The sequence below is a fragment of the Pan paniscus genome, chromosome 7 (assembly GCF_029289425.2).
Source record: "Pan paniscus chromosome 7, NHGRI_mPanPan1-v2.0_pri, whole genome shotgun sequence".
NCBI lineage: Eukaryota > Metazoa > Chordata > Mammalia > Primates > Hominidae > Pan > Pan paniscus.
In genome coordinates, this window is record NC_073256.2 from 22,901,773 (window position 1) to 22,926,045 (window position 24,273).

The 24,273-nt window shown below is 40.8% G+C and overlaps 1 protein-coding gene and 1 pseudogene across 26 annotated transcripts in view; one reads left to right on the forward strand and one right to left on the reverse strand.

The window, feature by feature from the left end:
• The first annotated feature begins 910 nt into the window (after nt 1-910).
• Nucleotides 911-4,942, forward strand: LOC134731027 (small ribosomal subunit protein eS1-like; annotated as a pseudogene).
• Nucleotides 4,943-5,756: 814 nt separating this feature from the next.
• The window catches only part of LOC117977895 (uncharacterized), a 196,460-nt gene continuing 177,943 nt past the window's right edge, over nt 5,757-24,273 (reverse strand). For 19 of the 26 annotated variants that reach the window (XR_010113090.1, XR_010113091.1, XR_008623077.2 and 16 more), the window contains one exon: nt 19,389-23,070. Coding sequence is in view for 5 of the 26 variants with exons in the window: in XM_063607053.1 (XP_063463123.1) it covers nt 6,536-6,791 (256 nt within the window). In the remaining 21 variants the exon portion in view is untranslated. Of the gene's footprint in view, nt 6,792-19,388; nt 23,071-24,273 lie in introns of those variants that run through there. The other 7 variants (XM_063607053.1, XM_063607050.1, XM_063607049.1 and 4 more) reach the window with 2 other exon arrangements.

The following is a 24,273-nucleotide window of genomic DNA, read 5'->3' on the forward strand; positions in this document are numbered from 1 at the left end:
CATTTCTGCCTCTCTCCCTCTTTGTTCTTGCCAAGTACCCACACTTCATTTTCCATAGATTGAAAGAGCCCAAGTTGGGCCTAGGTCTAGGAGTACAATTGCTGGGTCATTTGGTAACTCTATGTAGAATTGTTTGGGAAGTTGTTAAACTGTTTCTCACAGTGGCTACACCATTTTAATTCCTACCAGCTGTGTATGAAGGTTCTAGCTTCTCTGCATCCTCACCAACACTTGTTATTTTCTGTTTTTTTTTTTTTTTTTTTTTTTTTGAGACAAAGACTTGCTCTGTCACCCAGGCTGGAGTGCAGTGGCACAATCTCAGCTCACTGCAAACTCTGCCTCCAGATTCAAGTTACTCTCCTGCCTCAGCCTCCCGAGTAGCTGGGATTATAGGAACCTGCCACCAGGCCTGGCTAATTTTTGTATTTTTTTTAGTACAGACAGGGTTTCACCATGTTAGCCAGGCTGGTCTCACACTCCTGGCCTCAGGTGATCCACCTGCCTCGGTCTCCCAAAGTGCTGGGATTACAGGCATGAGCCACTGCACCAGGCCAATTTTCTCTATCTTCGATTCTAGCCATGCTTATGGGTATGAAGTGGTATCTAATTGTGGTTTTGATTTCTGTTTCCCTGATGATGAATTTCATTGAGCATCTTTTCATGTGCTTATTGGCCACTTGTATGTCTTCCTTGGAGATGTGCCATATTTTCATATTCAAAAATGAAAGCACAGGTCCACACAAAATTTTGTACATGAATAATTACAGTAGCATCACTCCTAATAACCCAAAGAGAGAATTAATCCAAATGCCTATCACCAGATGAAGAGATACACCTATTGTTGTCTACCCACATGGTGGAATATTATTTGATCACAAAAAAGAGTAAAGTACATACGCTACAGCGTGGATGAACCTTCAAAACAGATGAAAGGTCACATTCTACATGATTTCATTCAGATGGAAATCTACAGAAATAGGAAGTCGATTAGTGGTTGCTTAGGGCTGGTAGGGGCATGGGAGGATGGGGGTGTTAGCTAAAGGGTATGAGGTTTCTTTTTGAGGTCATGAAATGTTCTAAAATTGACTGGTAATGTTTGTGTATATCTCTGAATATATTGAAAACCATTGAAATGTAAAAAATGCAAAGAAAAAGGAGCCCAAGTTGCAATTTTATTCAACACTTGATTGGCTTTAAAAATAGATTCCAGGCTGGGCATGGTGGCTCACACCTGAAATCCCAGTGCTTTGGGAGGCTGTGGTGGGAGGATTGCTTGAGGCCAGGAGTTCCAGGCCAGCCTTGTCAACATGACAAGACCCTGTCTGTACAAAAAAAGAAAAAATAAATAACAGCTGGGTGCAGTGGTTCACACCTGTAATCCCAGCACTTTGGGAGGCAGAGGCGGGCAGATCACCTGACATCAGGAGTTCAAGAGCAGCTTGGCCAACATCCTGAAATCCCGTCTCTACCAAAAATATAAAATTTAGCCTTTTGGTTCTCCGAGCAGCACCATGGCGGTTGTTAAGAACAAGTGCCTTATTAAAGGTGGCAAAAAGGGAGTTAAGAAGGAAGTAGTTGGTCCATTCTCTAAGAAAGATCAGTATGATGTGAAAGCACCTGCTATGTTCAATATAAGAAATACTGGAAAGACTTGGTCGCCAGGACCCAAGGAACCCAAATTGCATCTGATGGTTTGAAGGGTCTTCTGTTTGAAGTGAGTCTTGCTGATTTGCAGAATGATGAAGTTGCATTTAGAAAATTCAAGCTGATTACTGAAGATGTTCAGGACAAAAACTGCCTGACTAACTTCTATGGCATGGGTCTTACCTGTGACAAAATATGTTCCAAGGTTGAAAAATGTTCAACAATGATTGAAGCTCATGTTGATGTCAACACTACCGATGGTTACTTCTTTCTTTTGTTTTGTGTTGGTTTTACTAAAAAACACAACAATCAGATACTGAAGACCTCTTATGCTCAGCAACAGCAGTCTGCCAAATCCAGAAGAAGATGATGGAAATCATGACCTGAGAGGTGCAGACAAATGACTTGAAAGAAGTGGTCAATAAATTGATTCCAGACAACATTGGAAAAGATATAGAAAAGGCTTGCCAATCTATCCTCTCCATGATGTCTTCATTAGAAAACTAAAAATGCTGGAGAACCGTGGATTTGAAAGGCATGGAGCTTCATGGTGACGGTAGTAGTTCTGGAAAAGCCACTAGGGACGAGACACACACATGCTAAAGTTGAATGAGGTGATGGATATGAACCACCAGTCCAAGAATCCGTTTAAAGTTCAGACTTAAAACAGTAGCAAATAAGAAGTCCTATTTGTGAAAAACAAACAAGAAACAACAATGAAAGAGCAAAATTAGGCTGGTGTGGTGGTGTATGCCTGTAATCCTAGCTACTCAGGAGGCTGAGGCATGAGAATCACTTGAACCCGGGAGACAGAGGTTGCAGTGAGCCAAGATTGCACCATTGCACTCCAGCCTGCGCAACAGAGTGAGACTCTCTCCAAAAGGAAGAAAAAAAAAAAAAAAGTATCCGGGCTTGGTGGCATGCGCCTGTAGTCTCAGCTACTCTGAAGGCTGAGACGGGAGGATGGATTGAGGCCAGGAGTAATTTGAGGCTGCAGTGAACTATGATTGTGACACTGCACTCCAGCCTGGACTGCAGAGCGGGACCCTGTCTCTTGTACATACACACACACACACACACACACACACATACATACATACATACATACATACATACATACCCAGGTTCTACCTCTGGTGATTCTGACTCAGTAGGGTGGGATATCCCCTAGGGATCCTGCTGTTCAGCCTGGTCTGGGATCCACTTTTCATTGGGAACTGAGACACTGGCTGTGAGCCTTTCTGTCCTGAGATGTAGAGGTCATGGCGATGCAGGTTCAAGCTTAAGGAGACCTGACTGTGCGTTAGGTATTGTGCTGAACATCATCTCTTACTCTCACAGCAACATCCTTAGAAGGTTAATGATGTATCCGTGCTCTACAGATGAGGAACTGATCTTTCAGAGGAGTTTAGCTTGTTTAAAACTTGTTCTTCCTATTGGAAACTTCGTACCCTTTGACCAGTGTCTCCCATCCCCTCCCTTTCCTTCACCCCAGCCCCTGATAACCACTGTCCTACTCTCTATTTCTGTGAGTTCAACTTCTTTAGATTCCACATATAAGTAAAACCATGCAGTATCTGTCTTTCTGTGCCTGGCTTATTTCACTTAACACAATGTCTTTCAAGTTCATCTGTGTTGTTGAAAATGACAGGATTTCTTTCTTTTTTAAGGGTTAATAGTATTCCGTTGTGTGTATATAGTACATTGGCTTTATCCTTTCATCCACTGATGGACACTTAGGTTGATTCTATATCTTGGGTATTGTGAATAGAGCTGCAGTGAACATAGGAATGTAGGGATCCCTTCGACATATTGATTTTGATTTTTTTTTTTTTTGGTCTATATCCAGAAGTTGGGTTGCTGGATTATATGTTTTGAAATCTATAGCACAGCAGCGTGACTATAGTCAATAATAATGTATCTTTCAAAATAACTAAGTGGGCACATTTCAAATGTCGCATCATGAAAATTGTCGGTAAATTAGGGGATGGATGTGTTCATTAGTTTGATCTAATCATCCCACATTGTATACACGTACCAAAACATCACATACATGGGTACAATTATGATTTGTCAATTAAAATAACTTTAGTTAAAAAAATAACTTGTTCAAAGCCCCAGTTGGGATTGATGGAGCTTGGACATGCACCAAGGCTGTTGCTCTCAGGCCCACACAGTCATTTGTCCACGAATGTTGAAGCCCTACCTGAGATTTCTACTGAGATCAGTGTAGGGATTCAATGTCTCAGAATCATCCCATCCTCCAGGGCCCACAAGTCCATGACCGCTGCCTCTACCCCCGACCCTACTGACCTGAAATGTGGCCCCTGCTTTCATTTCCAGGAGCATACAACACTTACACCAAGCATTGATGGGTTTTGTTGATTTCATTTGAGATGTGGGGCCGTGGAGAGGGTCCCATGATCCTTGCTTGGTGTTGGCCAACTCATTGACTTCTCTCCTTTGACTTCACCCTTCCCTTTTCTACTCACCTCCTCTGTCATGGATTGCTCTGGGAATTCTGAGCCGTGGTTCCTTTATTTTGCAGATAACCTTCATTCTTCTCTGCAATGAATCCCAAAAGTGTGTAGTTGAGCTGACTGCAAGGTGCTTGACACGCAAGAGAATTTACAAATGGGATTCGGCCTCTGGAAAGTGGTGGTAGTTCCAGATTTATGTGGATGTTACTTTGTTTTTCCCTATAAGATCTATTCTTCAAACTATCAAGCTCTTGGCTCCTGGCTGCAGTCGTTTGCTGGTGGCAGTGGGCTGGGAACTGCCTCCGTGGAGAAATGCTGCCCACTTAGAGAAAGGGAAACTGGTTCTCTTTAAGAGGCATAGGGAGGTTTCCAGTGCCAGTTTGTTTGGAGGCAAAATGGCTGTTGTATTAAAATTTCCCAAACTTGGGCTGGTGCCTTGTGTGTTTAGAGCTCAAAGCCACGATTGTTTTCTTTTCTTTTTTTTTTTTTTTTTTTTTTTTGGTGGTTGGTTTTCCATCTTTTTGCTTGGCAGGTTTCTGCTAATAGCTTCAACCTCAAGAGTCCCATTATACAGACACTAATAGCACCTACTATGTGTCAGTCTGTAGTGCCTACTATGTGCCAGGCATTGGAGATAATATAATGATGAACAAGATAAACATGGCATTTGGAAAAGAGAGTCTAGTTCCCACTCTCAGCCCACCCCAAAGAGAGGCCAGAATTGGGCTTCCAAAGATCTCAGATGCCCTTGCAGCACCTCCCTGAAGAGGACGGGTGAGGCTTTGGTGTCTGCAGAGAATTTGGCTGGACAATCCCTCAGTTTTGGAACGATGGGAAGGAGATGCCATCTGTGTTTAAGATGAGAAGTGGGGGAGTGGCTGGATATCAGAGGAAGCCAAGATGAAGAGAAGGTTTTTGTGAGTTCCTATGCATAGTGGAGACCTGTTCTAGTGAGGGTCCCTGGGGCTGAGCCTGTGGGTCAGTGGAATGATGCTGTGAGGATGGTCTTGCTATAGCAGGTGGCCCAAAGAAGGTTGATGGATCATGAGCAGCTGGAAGAATGGAGAGTTCGGGGGATGTAGTTCCTACTTGGCTTTCCAACAGTGTGTAAGCCCAGAATTCTTACATAAGCCCATGGAGAAGAAAAAGGAATGCTGGTAACGACAAGATTGAATTCTCCACCTGCCAGGCATCCAGGGACTCAGAGCAGATTTAACTGAAGTTACAGAAATAGGAATGTGACATTTCCTACATCCGGGTGTGCTAGAGCAAATGGATTCCCTCTCTGGTTTGTGGGGAAGGAGAATGCTAACATACAAGACTCCAGGTTTTCGCTCTTAAACCTGGTGCCTAGAGATGCATTTTCTACTGGATGCAGACAGAAGCTCCATATAGACATATCCATCGCTGCATCTCTCATGCCTTGTGTTCTCCCTAATTTTCCCTTTTTAACCCACAGAGGAAGAAAGTTCCAGCATCACTTCTGGCCTTTCAAGAGTGAGTAAGGTGGCCAGGTGGGGTTATTCATGCCTGTAATCTCATACTGAAGGGGTGGCCTGCCCCTCCACACCTGTGGGTATTTCTTGTCGGGTGGGATGAGAAACAGAAAAGAAATCAGACACAGAGACAAAGTACAGAGAAACAACAGTGGGCCCAGGGGACCGGCGCTTAGCATACTAAGGACCTGCACTGGCACCAGCCTCTGAGTTCCCTCAGTTTTTTATTGATTATTATCTTCATTGTTTCAGCAAAAAGGAATGTAGTAGGAGGGCAGGGTGATAATAAGGAGAAAGTCAGCAACAAACATGTGAGCAATAGAATCTATGTCATAATGGAGTTCAAGGGAAGGTACTATGACTGGACGTGCATGTAAGCCAGATTTATGTTTCTCTCCACCCAAACATCTCAGTGGAGTAAAGAATAACAAGGCAGCATTGCTGTAAACATGTCTCGCCTCCCACCATAGGGCGGTTTTTCTCCCATCTCAAAATTGAACAAATGTACAATCGTGTTTTATACCGAGACATTCAGTTCCCAGGGGCAGTCAGGAGACAGTGGCCTTCCTCTATCTCAACGGCAAGAGTCTTTCCTCTTTGACTAATCCACCTCAGCACAGACCTTTTATGGGTGTCGCGCTGGGGGACCGTCAGGTCTTTCTCATCCCACGAGGCCATATTTCAGACTATCACATGGGGAGAGACTTTGGACAATACCCAGCTTTCAAGGGCAGAGGTCCCTGCGGCTTTCCACAGTGCATTGTGACCCTGGTTTATTGAGACGAGAGAATGGTGATGACTTTTACTAAGTATACTGCTTGCAAACATTTGGTTAACAAGACACATCCTGCACAGCCCTACATGCCTTAAACCTTGATTTCATACAACACTTGTTTTTGTGAGCTCCAGATTGGGTCAAACTGGTTGGGGCAAAGTGGCTGGGGCAAAGCTACAGATTAACAACATCTCAGCAAAGCAATTGTTTAAAGTACAGGTCTTTTCCAAAATGGAGTCTCTTATGTCTTCCCTTTCTATGTAGACACAGTAACAGTCTGATCTCTCTTTCTTTTCCCTACATATCCCCATTTTCGTTTTGACAAAACCACCACCATCATCATGGCCCCTTCTCGCTGGTCGCTGTCTCTCTGGAGCTGCTGAATACACCTGTAGACTAAAAATAGAAAGGACAGACATACAAGGATTAATACAAAATTTGCAATAGTGGAATTTCCGGTGGTTTTAACCCAAGTGACGGGGGCAAGAGGACGGTGTGGGTGCTGCGGCACCCGGGCAGTCTCCCACCTCCTTTGTGTCTTAGTTGCTGTTTCTCCTAGTTTTCAGTCTTTCTCCTCACCTGCTCACTCGCACCTTTTATCTCTTTGTCTCCCTTCTCTTACGGTCTCTCTCTCTCTCTAACACTATCTCTCTCCCCAGTCTCACTTTCTGTGTCTCTCTCTGATCTCTGTCTCTTTTTCTTTCCCTTCCTATCTCTGGCTCTCCACATATGCCGTTTCCTTGGTGGATTGTAACTTCATCTGTTCTGATATCACCATTTTGTTCACCCTGCGAGTCGATGATGCTCGATTGCGGATTTTCTGTCTCTGCAGAGGCACTTTCATTTGCATCTCTGATGGGTTCATTGTAGAACTTCAAATGTCTAGTGGGTATCCAAACAGGAAGCTGATTTTCTCCGGGTGAAACACAAGCAAAACCTCTCCCCCATGTTATCACCTTACCGATTTCCCATGTTTTGTTTTTGTTGTCTTTCCACCAAATCAGTTTTCCCTCATGTGGTCTATTCTTTTTACCAGTAAAATGTTCTGCAGAAGTAGTGGTCTGATTTCTATGTATGTCTAGAAAATCTAAAGTATAGAGTGTTAGATTAAGTTGCATCTGGGGAGTGCTATACTCCTTATTGTCTTTTTCCTTTTTTTGTTTAACCAATTGAGTTTTGAGTGTTCTAAGCAGGACAGGTAAGATTTGCGTCTGGCACAGTCAGCCAGGTCTCCTTACCCTGTGCTTCCCTTTCTGCCTGTGACTGAATGGGCATGTCAGGGTCGAGTAGGGGATCCAGGAGGAGGAAGCCTCATTAACTTCTATTCTGCAGCAATTGATGGACACCCAACTTGAACAGTGGGGGCTTATCACCTCATGTACTAAGACCAGAGATAGCTGATGCCAAGGTTGGCTAAATTAGTAGCTTGAGATGTTAGGTTTTTCATTTGAGGTTTCTATGCTGCTGTTGTCTTCTGCTCTTGGTCACAGAGGCTGCCACAATCCGCATGTCAAGTCCTCATGTGACAATATCCAGACACAGCAAGGAAGAGGTACAGTGTATTCCTGCATGTTTCTTAAAAAAATGTTTTTGATAGAGAATAATTGTACACATTTATGGGGTCCATGTGAGATTCTGGTACATGCATGCAATGTGTAATGATCAAATCAGGGTCTTTAGGATATTAATCACCTCAAACATTGATCATTTCTTTGTGTTGGGAATATTTCAAATCTTATTGCTATTTAGAAATACACAATAAATCTATTTATCAGGATACAAAATCTATGTACACATATCAGTAGCAGTGCTATACACCAACATCTACCAGGCTGAGAATCAAATCAAACCCTTTTATAATAGCTGTAAAAATAAAATACTTAGGAATATACCTAACCAAGGAGGTGAAAGACCCCTACAAGGAAAACTACAAAACACTGTTGAAAGAAATCATAGATGACACAAGCAAATGGAAACACATTCCATGCTCATGGATGGGTAGACTCAATATTGTGAAAATGACCATACTGCCAAAAGCAGTCTACAAATTCAATGCAGTTCCTATCAATGTACCATCATCATTCTTTATAGAACTAGAAAAAAAGAATGCCAAAATTCATTTGGAACTAAAAAAGAGTCTGCAAAGCCAAAGCAAAACTAAGCAAAAAGAACCAATCTAGAGGCATCACATTACCCAACTTCAAACTATATTACAAAGCTATAGTCACCAAAACAGCATGGTGCTGGTATAAAAATAGGCACATGACCAATGGGACACAGTAGAGAACCTAGAAATAAAGCCAAATACTTAACAGCCAACTGATCTTCGACAAAGTAAACAAAAACAAAGTAAGAAAAGTACACCCTATACAACAAATAGTGCTGGGATAATTGGCAAGCCACATGTAGAAGAATAAAACTGGATCCTTATCTCTCAACTTATACAAAAATCAACACAAGATGGATCAAAGACTTAAATCTAAGGTCTGAAACCATAAAAATTCTAGAAGATAACGTTGGAAAATGCTTCTACACATTGGCTTAGGCAAAGAGTTAATGACCAAGAACCCAAAAGCAAATGCAACAGAAACAAAGATAAATAGATGGGACTTAATTAAACTAAAAGCCTCCTGCACAGCATAGGAAATAATCAGCAGAGTAAACAGAGCACCCACAGAGTGGGAGAAAATTTTCACAAACTGCATTTGACAAAGGACTAATGTCCAGAATCTACAGGGAACTCTAATCAGCAAGAAAAAAATAATCTCATCAAAAAATGTGCCAAGGACATGAATAGACAATTCTCAAAAGAAGATATACAAATGGCCAACAAACATATGAAAAAATGCTCAACATCACTAATTACCAGGGAAATGCAAATCAAAACCACAATGCAATACCACGTGTAAAATAAACAAAAAGAGGGCCGGGCGCGGTGGCTCACGCCTGTAATCCTAGCACTTTGGGAGGCCAAGGTGGGCCTATCACGAGGTCAGGAGTTTGAGACCAGCCTGACCAACATGGTGAAATCCAGTCTCTACTGAAAATACAAAAATTAGCCGGGGATGGTGGCAGTTGCCTGTAATCCCAGTTACTCAGGAGGCTGAGGCAGGAAAATTGCTTGAACCCGGGAGGCAGAGGTTGCAGTGAGCTGATATGGCACCATTGTACTCCAGCCTGGGTGACAGAGTGAGACTCCATCTCAAAAAGAACAAAAAACAAAAGACAAAACAAAACAAAAAAAAACAAAAATTGATGTTGGCATGGATGTGGTGAAATACAACGCTTTTACACTGATGGTGGGAATGTAAGCTAGTACCAGCACTATGGAAAACAATATGGAGATTCCTTAAAGAACTAGAAGTACATCTACCTTTTGATCCAGCAATCCCACTGTTAGGTATCTACCCAGAGGAAAAGAAGTTAATATATGAAAAAGATACTTTTGCACAGGTTTACAGCAGCAGAATTCACAGTTGCAAAACTATAGAACCAGCCCAAAATGCCCATCAATCAATTTGTGGATAAAGAAAATGTGTTATATATATGTATACCATAGAATACTACTTAGCCTTAAAAAGGAATAAAATAATGGCATTCATAACAACCTGGATGGAGTTGGAGACCATTATTTCAAATGAAGTAACTCAGGAATGGAAAACCAAACATTGCATGTTCTCACTCGTAAGTGGGAGCTAAGCTATGATGATGCGAAGGCACAAGAATGAAACAGTGGACTTTGGAGGCTCAGGGGGAAGGTGGGAGGGGGTGAGAGATAAAAGACTATACATTGGGTAAACGGCTTTGCTGATGGGTATGCCAAAATTTCAGAGATCACCCCTAAGGGACTTATCCATGTAACCAAATACCACCTGTTCCCTAAAAACTATTGAAATTAAAAAAAAGAAATATACAATAAATTGTTGTAGTCACTTTCTGTGATAATAAACACTAGATCTCATTCCTTCTATTATATATTTTTATACCTATTAATCAACCTCTTTTCAAACCCCTCCTATTCCCACCCTCTGGTAACTATCATTCTACTCTTTATCTCCATGATATCAATTTTATAGAGCTCCAGGTCACACAAGTCCATAACTGTGGTCTCTATCCCTGACCCTACTGACCTGAAACATGGCCCCGCTTTGATTTCCAGGAGCATAAGCTGCTCATATAAGTGAGAACATGCAATAGTTTTCTTTCTGTGCATGGCCTAGTTCACCTGACGTTATGACCTTTAGTTCCATCCATTTAGCTGAAAATGACAGGATTTCATTCTTTCTTATGGCTAAATACTATTCTATTGTGTGTATATTCCCATTTTCTTTATCCATTCATCCATTGATTGACATTTAGATTGATTCCATATCTTGGCTATTGTAAATAGTGCTGCAGTAAATATGGGGGTACAGGTATCCCGTTGATACACTGATATCTTTTTTTGGATATATACCCAGGAGTGGGATTGCTGGATCATATGGTAGATCTGTTCTTAGTTTTTTGAGAAATCTCTGTACTTTTTTTCGTAATGGCTGTACCAATTTACATTCCCACCAACAATATACAATAATTTTCCTTTCTTCACATGCTTGCCAGCATTTGTTGTGCTTTGTCTTTTTAATACCCATTCTAACTAGTGTGAGATGATATCTCATTGTGGTTTTGATTTGCATTTCCGTGATTATTAGTGATGTTGAATATTTTTTCATAAACTTGGTGATTTGTAGATTTTCTTTTGAGAAATGTCTGTTTATTTTTTCATAGTTTCTTTTGCTGTGCAGAAGCTCTTTCATTTAATTAGATCCCATTTGTCAAGTTTTGCTTTTGTGGCAATTGCGTTTGGCATCTTCACCATGAACTCTTTGCCCATCACTATGTACCGGGTGGTATTGCCTAGGTTGTCTTCAGCGTTTTTATAGTTATGAGTTTTACATTTAAGTCTGTAGGACATCTTGAGTTAATTTTTGTGTATGGTGTAAGGGAGAGGTGTTGTCTTTTCACTCTGTTGATTGTTTTATTTGATATGCAGAAGGTATTTAGTTTAATATAATCCCATTTGTCTGTTTTTGTTGCTTGTACTTTTTAAGTGTTAGCCATACAATCTTTGTTCTCAAGCGTTTCTCCTGTGGTTATTTCTAGTAGTTTTATAGTTGTGGCTGTTACATTTAAGTCTTTAATTGATTTTGAGTTTATTTTTGTAAGTGATGAGAGACAAGGGTATAGTTTTATTCTTCTGTGTTTGGATATCTAGTTTTCCTGGCACCATTTAATGAAGAGGGTGTCCTTTATTCAATGCATATTCTTGACAGCTTTCTTGAAAATCAGTTAGCTGTAAATATGTGGATTCATTTCTGGATTCTTTAGTCTGTTTCCTTTGTTTTTGTGTCTGTTTTAATACCAATACACGCTGTTTTGGTTACTATAGCTTTGTAATATATATATATGCATATATATATATATATACACACACACACATATACTTATATATATACGTGTATATATACATATATACGTGTATATACACATATATACGTGTATATATACATATATGTGCATATACACATATATACATATATACGTATATACATACATATATACGTATATATACATATCTACGTATATACATACGTATATACCTATATACATACGTATATACGTATATACATACATATCTACGTATATACACACGTATATACGTATATACATACATATCTACGTATATACACACGTATATACGTATATACATACATATCTACGTATATACATACGTATATACGTATAACATACATATCTACGTATATACATACGTATATACGTATAACATACATATATACATATATACACATATATATATTTTATTTATATATATATATATATATATATATATATGTTTTTTTTTTTTCTTTTTGAGATGGAGTCTTGCTCTGTCACCCAGGCTGGAGTGCAGTGGCGTGATCTCTGCTCACTTCAAGCTCTTCCTCACAGGTTCATGCCATTCTCCTGCCTCAGCCTCCCGAGTAGCTGCTGGGACTACAGATGCCCGCCACCACGCCTGGCTAATTTTTTTTTTTTTTTTTTTTTTTTTAGAGACGGGGTTTCTCCGTGTTAGCCAGGATGGTCTCGTTCTCCTGACCTTGTGATCCACCCGCCTTGGCCTCCCAAAGTGCTGGGATATAGGCTTTAGCCACCTCGCCCGGCCTCTTTGCAGTATATTTTTAAATCAGGTAGTGTGAGGCTTCTAGCTTTGTTCTTTTTGCTCAGTATTGCTCTGGCTATTTGGGGTCTTCTGTGGTTCCATATGAATTTCAGGGTTTTTTTTTTTTCCTGTTTCTGTGAAGAATATAATTGATAGGGATTATACTGAATCTCTAGATTGCTTCGGGTAGTATGGTCATTTTAACAGTATTAGTTATTCCAACCCACGAGCATAAGATGACTTTCCATTTGTTTGTGTCCTTCTCAATTTATTTTATCAGTGTTTTGTGGTTTTCATTGTAGAAGTTTTTTGGGTTTTTTTTTTTCCTCATCCTTGGTTAAGTTTATTCCTAGGTATTTTATTTTTGTAGCTATTATAAATAGAATTTCTTCCTTGATTTCTATTTTAGCTAGTTTGTTACTGGTATATATAAACATTACTGATTTTTGTATGTTGATTTTGTGTCCTGAAGCTTTACTGAATTATACATCCATTTTGAAAAATGTTTTTTATTTTTTATTTTTTGAGAGAGTCTCACTCTGTTTTCCAGGCTGGAGTGCAGTGGTGCAATCTTGGCTCACTGCAACCTCCACCTCTCAGGTTCAAGCGATTCTCCTGCTTCAGCCTCCCAAGTAGCTGGGATTACAGGCACCTACCACCATGCCTGGCTAATTGTATTTTTGGTAGAGACAGGGTTTCACCATGTTGGCCAGGCTGGTCTCAAACCCCCAACCTCAGGTGATCCATCCACCTTGGCCTCCCAAAGTGCTGGGATTACAGGCATGAGCTACCATGCCCAGCCTAATTTATTTTAAGAGTTTTTTGGTAGAGTCTTTAGGTTTTTCTGTTTACAGGTATAAGATTATGTCATTTGCAAAGTGAGACAATTGGACTTCCTTTTGTCCATTTGAATGCCTTTTATTTCTTTATCTTGTCTGATCACTCTGGCTTGGATGTCCCATACTGTGTTGAATAAGAGTGGTGAAAGTGGGCATCCTTCCCTTGTTCCAGTTCTTAGAGGAAAGGCTTTTCAATTTTTTCCCAGTGAGTAGGATGTTAGCTGTAGATTTGTCATATACGCCTTTTCTTAGGTTGAAGTGTTCCTTCTGTGCCTAATTTGTTGAGAGTTTTCATCATGAAGGAATGGTAAGTTTTACTGAGTGATTTTTCTGCATCTGCTGAGATGATCAGATAGTTTTTGCCTCTCATCTTGTCGATGTGATGTATCACATGTATTGATTTGTGTATGTTGAGCCATCTTTGTATTCCTGGGATAAATCCCAATTGATCATGGTATATTATCTTTTTCATTCATCATTAGATTTGGCTTGGTAGTATTATGCCGAGAATTTTACCATCTGTGTTCATTAGGAATATTGGTCTGTAGTTTTCTCCTTTTGTTGTGTCCTTGTCTTGATTGGATATCAGGGTAATGCTGGCCTTATACAATGAGTTAGGAAGAATTCCTTCCTCTTCAATTTTTGGGAATAGTTTGAGAAGAATTGGTGTTTGTTTTTCTTTATAAATTGGGTAGAAATCAGCATAAAAGCCTAGTCTAGGACTTTTCTCTTTTGGGAGACTTTTTATTACTGATTCAAACCTGCTATTCATTTTGGGTCAGTTCACATTTTTCTGTTTCTTCCTAGTTCAATCTTGGTAGGCTGTGTATGTCTGGGAATTTATCCCTTTCCTCTAGCTTTTCCAATTTGTTAGCATATGATTGTTCATAATAGCCTCTAATGATTCTTTTTATTTCTTTGGTAACAGTTATAATGTCTCCTTTTTCATTTCTGATTGTATTTATTTGGGTCTCTTTTTTTTTTTTTTTTTTTTTGGTTAGCCTCACTAGTGGTTTATCAATTTTGTTTAACTTTTCAAAAAACCAACTTTTATCTTGTTGATTCTTTGCATTTTTTTGTCTCTGTTGCATTTGGTTCTGCTATGTTATTTATATTTTTTTCTTTCTACTAATTGTGTGTTTGATTTGTTCTTGCTTTTTGAGTTCCTTGAGGTGCATCATTAGGTTGTTTATTTGAAATCTTTCTACTTTTTTCGTGTAGGCATTTATTGCTATAAACTTTCCTCTTAGTATTGCTTTTGCTGTATCCCATAGGTTTTGCATGATGTGTTTCCATTTTCGGTTTAAAAAACATTTTTGATGTCCATCTTAATTTCTTCATTGACCCAATGATTATTCAATAGCATGTTTAATGTCCATGTATTTGTACAGTTTCTAAATTTCTTCTTCTTATTGATTTCAAGTATTATTCCATTGTGGTCTGAGAAGACACTTGATATGATTTTAGTTTTTTAAATTTTATTGAGCCTTGTTCTGTGTCCTAACCTATGGTCTATCCTGGAGAATGTTCCATGTGTTGATGAGATGATTGTATATTCTGCTGCTGCTGGATGAAATATTCTGAAAATAACTCTTAGGTCCATTTGGTCTAAAGTGCAGCTGAAATCTAATGTTTCTTTGTTGATTTTATGTCTAGATGAACTGTCCAATGCTGAGAGTAGGATGTTGAAGTTCTCAACTATCATTGTATTGGACTCTATCTCTCCATGTAGATTTAATAATATTTGCTATATGTCTCTGGATGCGGTTGTGTTGGTTGCATGCATATTTGGAATTGTTATACTTTGTTGCCGAATTGATCCCTTTATTACCATATAATGACCTTCTTTGTCCTTTTTACAGTTTTTGACTTAAAGTCTGTTTTATCTGGTGTAAGTTTAGCTACTCCTGATTATTTTTGATTTCTGTTTGTGTGGTGTATCTTTTTCCATCCCTTCACTTTCAGTCTGTGTGTGTCTTTACAAGTGAAGTGAGTTTCTTGTAGATGTTGTGGGTCATTTTTTATCCATTAAGCCTGTCTCTATCTTTTAGGTAGGTAATTTAACCCATATTCGAAGTTATTATTGATAGGTGAGGACTTATTCCTGTCATTTTGTTCATTGTTTTCTGGTTATTTTGTATATCCTTTTGATATGGTTTGGCTGTGTCCCCACTCAGATCTCATCTTGAATTCCCATGTGTTGTGGGAGGGACCCAGTGGGAAGTAGTTGAATCATGGAGGCAGGTATTTCCCATGCTATTCTTTTAATAGTGAATAAGTCTCATGAGATCTGATGGTTTTAAAAGGAGGAGTTTCCCTGCTCAAGATCTCTCTTTGCCTGCTGCCATCCCTGTAAGATGTGACTTGCCTCTCCTTGACTTCCGCAATGATTTTGAAGCCTACCCAGCAATGTACAACTGTAAGCCCATTAAGCCTCTTTCTTTTGTAAATTTCCCAGTCTTGAATGTGTCTTTATCAGCTGTGTGAAAATGAACTAATACAGTAAATTAGTACCAGAAGTGGGGTGTTGCTAAAAGATACCTGAATATGTGGAAGTGACTTTGGAACTGGGAAACAGGCAGAGGTTGGAACAGTTTGGAGGGCTCAGAAGGAAACAGGAAAATGTGGGAAAATTTGGAAAAGATTTTCTAGAGACTTGCCCAAAATGCTGATTGTTATATGGACAATAAAGTCTAGGCTTAGGTTGTCTCAGATGGAAATGAGGAACTTGTTAGGAATTGGCACAATGGTGACTCCTGTTATGTTTTAGCAAAGAGACTGGTGGCTTTTTGCCCCTGCTGTAGAGATTTGTGGAATTTTGAACTTGAGAGAGATGATTTAGGGTATCTGATAGGGTATTTGAACTTGAGATATAGGGTATCTGATAGAAATTTCTAAGCAGCAAAGCATTCAAGAGATGACTTGGGTGCTGTTAAAGGCCTTCAGTTTTATAAGGGAAGCAGAGCATGAAAGTTTGGAAAATCTGCAGCCTGACAATGCAATAGAAAAGAAAATCCCATTTTTTCAAGAAAAATTCGATCTGGCTGCAGAAGTTTGTTTAAGTAACGAGGAGTCAAATGTGAATCCCCAAGACAATGGGGAAAATGTCTCCAGGGCATGTCACAGGTCTTCATGGCAGCCCCTCCCATCAAAGGTCCAGAGGCCTAGGAAGAAAAGATGGTTTTGTGGGCTGGACCCAGGGACCCCTGTTGTGAGCAGCCTAGGGTGCCTGAGTCCTAGCCACGCCAGCTGCAGCTAAAAGGCACCAAGGCACAACGTGGGCTGTGGCTTCAGAGGGTGCAAGCCCCAAGCCTTAGCAGCTTCCACATAGTGTTGAGCCTGTGGGTGCACAGAAGTCAAAAATTGAGGTTTGGGAACTGCTGCCTAGATTTCAGAAGTTGTATGGAAATGCCTAGATATCCAGGCAGGAGTTTGCTGCAGGGGCAGGGCACTCATGGAGAAACTCTACTAGGGCAGTGCAGAAGGGAAATGTGGGGTCGGAGCCCCTACATAGAGTCCCTACTGCAGCGCCACCTAGTGGAGCTTTGAGAAGAGGGCCACCATCCTCCAGACCCCAGAATGCTGGATTCACTGACAGCTTGCACTGTGTGCCTTGAAAAGCTGCAGACACTCAATGCCAACCCGTGAAAGGAGCCAGTAGGGGGTCTAAACCATACAAAGCCACAGGAGTGGAGCTGTGGCCTTTTTTCTCCCAAGGCCATGGGAGCCCACCTCTTACATCAGCATGACCTGCATGTGAGACATGGAGTCAAAGGAGATCATTTTGGAGCTTTGAGATTTCACTGCCCCACTGGATTTTGGGCTTGCATGGGTCCTGTAGCCCCTTTGTTTTGGCAATTTTCTGCCATTTGGAATGACTGTATTTACCCAGTGCCTATACCCCCATTGTATCTAGGAAGTAACTAACTTGTTTTTGATTTTACATGCTCATAGGCAGAAGGGATTTGCCTTGTCTCAAATGAGACTTTGGACTGTGGACTTTTGAATTAATGCTGAACTTAGTTAAGACTTTGGGGGACTGTTGGGAAGGCATGATTGGTTTTGAAATGTGAGGATATGACATTTGGGAAGGGCCAGGGGCAGAATGATATGGTTTGGTTCTGTCCCCACCCAAGTCTCATCTTGAATTCCCACATGTTGTGGGAGGGACCTGGTGGGAAGTAATTGAGTCATGGGGTCAGGTCTTTCCCATGCTGTTCTCATGATAGTGAATACGTCTCACAAGGTCTGATGGTTTTGAAAAGGGTAGTTTCTCTGCAGAAGCTCTATCTTTGATTGCTGCCATCCATGTGAGACATGACTTGCTTCTTGCCTTCCAACGTGATTCTTAGGCTTCCTCAGCTATGTGGAAGTGTAAGTCCATTAAACCTCTTTCTTTCGTAAGTTGCCCAGTCTCAGTCAGGTATGTCTTTATCAGTAGTGTGAAAACAGACTAATACACCTTTGTTCCTTTTTTCTCTCATTATTTATGGTTGCAGTTTGGTGGTTTTCTTTAGTGGTGATGTTTGAATCCTTTGTTCTTTTTGTGTCTGAACTACCAGTGAGTTTTATAGTTTCATGTATTTTCATGATGGTAGATATTGTTCTTTCACTTCCCAATGTAGGACTCCCTTAAACATTTCTTGTAGGACCGCAACAAACAAGACACAAACAAACAGTCTTTTGCTTATCTGGGAAATACTTTTTTCTCTTTTATTATTACTATTTTTTTTTTTTAGCAATGGAGTCTCACTCTGTCACCCAGGCTGGAGTCCAGTGACATGATCATAGCTCACTGCAGCCTTGAACTCCTGGGATCAAATGGTCCTACTGCCTCAGCCTTCTGAGTCTCTGGAATTGCAGATGTGAACCACTATGCCAGTCTCCTTCATTTGTGAAGGATAGCTTTGCTGGGTATAGTATTTTTGGCTTACATTTTTTTATTTTTATTTTTTACTTGTAATATACATCCCCTTTTCTCCTAGCCTGTAAGGTTTCTGCTGAGAAATTCCCTGTTAGCCTGATGGAGATTCTCTTATAAGTGACTTGATACCTTTCTCTTCCTGTTTTTAGCATTTTCTCTTTGTCTTTTGACAATTTTACCATAATGTGCCTTGGAGAAGACCTTTTTGAGTTGTATTTACTTGGTAATCTTTGAGCTTCCTGCATTTGGAAGCATTCAGGAAGTTTTCAGTTACTATTTCATTAAATAGGTTTTCTATGCCTTTACCAATCGCATCTCCATCCAGAACTCCCAGAATTTCAGTTTTTTGTCACATATGTTTCCCATATGTCATGTAGCCTTGCTTCATTCTTTTTTCTTTCTTTTTGTCTGACTGGATTATTTTAAAAGACCAGTCTTCAGGTTCAGAAATTCTTTGTTTTGCTTGATCTAGTCTATTGTTAAAGCTGTCAATTATCTTTTGTATTTATTTCAATGATTTATTCTCTTCCAGGATTTGTGTTTGGCTCTTTGTTATGCTGTCTATCTCTGTTGAATTTGTGATTCAGATCATGAATTGTTTTCCTGTTTTCTTTTTCTTTCTTTTTCTTTTTTTTTTGTATTCATTATCTGTGTTCTCTTGTATCTCCGTGAGTTTCTTTAATAACATTATTCTGAAATTTTTTCAGGCATTTCATAGATTTTCTTTTCATTGGATCTGTTGCTGGAGAATTATTGTGCTTCTTTGGAGATGTTATGTTTCCTTTTTCATATTTCTTGCATCCTTATGTGACTATCTGTGCCTCTGACATAACAGTCATTTCTTCCAATTTTATGGATTGGCTTTTATATGGGAAAGACCTTTTCTTACAGCTGTATCTACAGTGTTCATTGGATATCACACTTTGGCTTTGATTCTGGGTGGGTACAGTGGTATAGTCTGCACATGATTCCTTCAGCTGTAATTGGCATGAGTGGTGCCTGTGAGTCATTCAGTGGCTTAGACTGCAGTGTTTGTTTTGTTTTTTTTGTTTTTTTGTTTTTTTTTTTTTTGGTTGTTGAGATGGAGTCTAACTCTGTCACCAGGCTGGAGTGCAGTGGCACAATCTCAGCTCACCGCAACCTCTGCCTCCCGTGTTCAAGCAATTCTCCTGCCTCAGTCTCCTGAGTAGCTGGGACTATAGGCACATGCAGCCATGACCAGCTAATTTTTGTATTTTTAGTAGAGACGGGGTTTCACCATGTTGGCCAAGCTGCTCTCGAACTCCTGACCTCGTGATCTACCCGCCTCGGCCTCTCAAAGTGCTGGTATTACAGGCGTGAGCCACCACACTTGGCCAGACGGCAGTTGTTATTGGAGGCTGTGGTGAGGCTTTGCTGAGGATGGGGATGCCAGGAAGTCTTGTCCTTCAGCATCAGTGGTAGTGGCGGTGGACCAGGTGTGTCAATACTAGGGACCATGGGCAGCGTTTGTGGGCACTGATGATAGCCTGTCTGTGTGAGCCAATCCCTGGGCCTCCAGGTGGCTTCTTTGGTTGCTGGCAGTGGCAGCACTGGGCCAGGTGGGCAGGTGCACCACTGGGCTCCTGGGTGGTGTGTGTGGCAGGCTGATCTCTAGTTCTCCAGGTGACCTATGCAGGTTCTGGTGGTGGGTAGGCAGGTGTTTCCGCAGGCCTCTCAGTAGTAAGTGTGAGCACCAGCTGTGGAGGCAGGGGAGTCAATCTCCAGGCCCCCGGATGGTACATTCAGGCACCAGCATATTCCTATGCATTTCTAGATAAAAGTATTTTTCAGAAAACCTGAGCGTATGTCCTATTAATACAACTTACCCTCATCAGCTCTGCATGAGAAGAAGGGGGAATTCCCTCAGTAGAACAGTCAGAATGGAATTACAGACTTGTTTTGAGCCAGTCACTGGTGAGGGCGGGTAGGATAAAATGATAAGCTCAGAATCTAAACCTTAGATAGGGAATGGCAAACTTTCTCCATAAAGAGGCAAACGGTAATATTTTAGGCTTTTGGTCTAAATAACCTCTGTTGTAGTGACGCAGTGGTGCCATCGTAGCCTAAAAGCGTATGTAGACAATGGATAAATCAACGGACCTGGTTTTATTCCAGTAAAAGTTAATTTATACAGTCAGAGGGCCAGATTTGGCCCTTGGTCTATAGTTGTTTAGAGCAGTCAAAATTTATTCCCTGGGGCTGGGCCAACTTTTTCTTAAAAAAAAAAAAAAAAGAAAGAAAGAAACCCACTGTCAGAATAAAATAAAGTTTCTATTTAAAAAGAAGAAGAGGCTGGGTGTGGTGTCTCATGCCTATAATCCTAGCACTTTGGAAGGGTGAGGCAGGAGGACTGCTTGAGGCCAGGAGTTTGAAACCAACTTGGGCAGTATAGTGAGACCCTCTCTCTGCAAAGAATAAAAAAATTAGCCAGGCATGGTGGCACATGTCTGTAGTCTTAGCTACATAGGAGGCTGAAGGGGAAGATCACTTGAGCCCAGGATTTTGAGGCTACAGTGAGCTCTGACTGTACCATTTGTACTCTTGCCTAGGCAAAGAGGGAGAACCCAAAAACAAACAAACAAACAAAAGGTTGGTTGGGGCAGGTTGGAGAAGAAAGTATTTCTGAATTTCTGGGTAGGTTACTGGTAGTGTCAGGCCAAACTAGCTCTACAGTCATATTCATTATAAATAAAGGCAACTAGAAGATCTCCATCTAGCTATTAAAATTGGTTAAAATCTACAGAGATAAAGGACAGTGACCCTTGTGTCAGTTAGTTGTTTTCACAAAATGCTGCATAACAAGTCACTCCAAATCTCAGTGGCTTAATACAACAATCGTTTATTTTCATGGATCTATGGGTCAGCTGAGGATTGGTCAATCTAGCATGAGCATGTCTGGGAAGCTCGACTTTGCTCTTGGTGTCTCTTATCTTCTGCTGGAAGCAGCAGTCTGGCCTGGGCTTGTTGTCATGGTGATAGCAGGAGTGAGTGAGCACAAATGAATGCACACTTTCCAAGTTTTTGGTCATACAGATTAATATTCCAGTGGCCAAAGCTAGACACATTACAAAACCCAACATTAGGGACTGGAGAAATATACTCCGATTCTTCAGTGGGAGGAACTGCAGAGACAAATGGCAGAGTCTTGGATACTGGGAGGACATGGATCCATTAATGTACCTTAATCAATTGCAACCCTCTAACCACCAGTACAATTAAATAAGTATTTGTTGAATGCACTTGTGCCTGAATGCTTCTGGTTGCAGCCCAGGCAATGGGGGCCTGACTGGGGAGGGACCATAGCAGGAACTCGATATCATGCAGGTCTGCATGTAATTGTGCACGGCCGACTCCACATTGGTCATAGCTGACTTGCTTTATCCTGCGTCCCCAAGGGGCAACGATTGGCTGACTATATTTGTGAACAATTTTGACAAAGTTGTTTTCAGGAGCCCAGGAAGCAAATCAGTTGTAGATTTGAATTTTTCAGGGGATCAGAATTGTTGAATATATATATAGTCTTTTACATGCTGATAATTATTTCCACATCACAGAGAAGGCTGGCTATTAGGAGGCTGCTGTTCAATTCCTTTGCCCCGTGAACTCATGAGCTGTGTCTATGTGGGGGGCACTCAGTTGTTAGAGCTGTTTCCCTTCATAACAACATCAGCCAACATTCTAAATAAATGCAGGAAATTAAATAGTCTTCCCCAGACAGGTACTTTACCCTTCTAAAGTGAATTACACATTCTAAAATAAAACACAGTCACATTAAAAAAACAAAAGGTCTTTGTGTCAGGTTGGTCTGGCTTCAGTAAAGATAATATTTGCCTCCAGAGTAGAAGATCCATGAAATCCACGGTATTGCATATGGCAGCCCCACATCTTCTTTCCTTTTCTTTTTTTGTTTTTAACTGAAAGAGTTGTCAATTTTATTTTCACATTTCCCAATACAAATGAAAACTGCATCTTTTTTGGTCCCACTTCTCCCCTCCAAAACTATTCTCTTTGATAGGGCAAGGGGGCAAGTCTTCCTTACGCTGTTAAGAAAACCCGACATCACAGCAGCATGATCTCCTGGTGAAGGGAACAGGTAAATATAAAATTCATATAGTCCAGGCGCAGTGGCTCACACCTTTAATCCCAGCACTTTCAGAGGCTGAGGCGAGCGGGTCACGAGGTCAGGAGATTGAGACCATCCTGGCCAACATGGTGAAACCCCGTTTCTACTAAAATAAAAAAAATTAGCCGGGCATGGTGAACACGCCTGTAGTCCCACACTACTCAGGAGGCTGAGGCAGGGGAATCGCTTGAACCCGGGAGGTGGAGGTTTCAGTGAGCTCAGATCATGCCACTGCCCTCCAGCTTGGGCGACAGAGGAAGACTCTGTCTCAAAAACAAAACAAAACATTACAAACAAAAAAAACACAACAATAACAACAACAAAACAACACTGATGCAATGAGGCCTCCCCTCTATCCTTATCTGTCTGGTCGAGTCATTCTGGGCTGACTGGGCACCATCATGAGACGGGCAGGAGGTCTTATCATTGGGCACCCAGGCATCACAGGCATGTGGCCTCCCATGGGCGGCCTCATTCCAGGAGCAGGTCCCACTGGCATCATCCCAGGAGCAGGAAGGCCCATCATTGGCATCATGGGCGGGCCCCCCATATGGGCTGCTGCCATCATTCTGAAATGTGCGAGAAGTGTCAAATACACATTAGATTGTGAGGACTTAATATAAAATGAAAGCAAAGTATTTTGTTATTGTTAAAAAATTTTATACATGTAGACCTGGTATTTTGGATAGATTTGTTTACATCTGTGATATTATTCCAATTACCTTCACTTCTTTTGTTTTACTTTTAAAAATGTGGTTGTTACAAAATGCAAATGTAAATATGTGGCTTGCATCATATTTCATCACATTTAGTGTGGACCCTGAGGATCTAGGGGAGTTATGAGCCTTAAGTTGAGGGTGACCCAGGTCAACGTGAATTGCTCTGAAAGAGAAGCAAAGGGCTTAAAGAGAACGTATAAATGGAGAGAGGGAGCTCAGTCTCACAGGGTGAGGAAAGGCTTTCTTTCTTACACAGTCTGGCACTTCTTCAAAAGCTTAAACACAGAGTTCTATGACCCAGCACTTCCACTCCAGTTTATGAAAGAAATGAACATATATGTCCGTCCAGAAACTTGTACACAAATGCTCATAGCAGCATTATTCATAATAGCGCCAAAGTGAAAACAACACAAATGCTTGTCTACTGATGAGTGGAGAAATAGAACATGGTTTGACTATGCAATGGAATATTATTCAGTCATCAAAAGGAATGAAGTACTAACACGGGCTACAACACGGATGAACTATGAGAATATTAAGCTAAGTGGAAGAAACCAGTCACAAAAGGTCACATATTCTAAGATGTCATTTATATGAAATGTCCAGAACACGCAAATCTACGAAGATAGAAACCCTGACTCTACTAAAAATACAAAATTAGATGGGCATGGTGGCACATCTCTGTAATCCCGGCTACTCGGGAGGCAGGAGAATTGCTTGAACCCGGGAGGCGGAGGTTGCAGTGAGCCGAGATTGTGCCACTGCACTCCAGCCTGTGACAGAGACTCTATCTCAAAAAAAGTAGATTGTCAGGGCTTAGTGGGAGGAGGAAATGGCAGGTACCTGCTCATGGATACAGGGTTTCCTTTTGGGGTGATGAAAATGTTTTAAAATTGATCATAATGGTGGTTGCCGAGCTCTGTGAATGCACTGAAACCACTGATTTGTTCACTTTAAATGGGCAAATGATACGGTACCTGAATTATATTTTAATAGTTATATTAAAAAAGTAAAATCTTCCTTGAAGTGATGACACTTAAGGAAAGGCCTAGG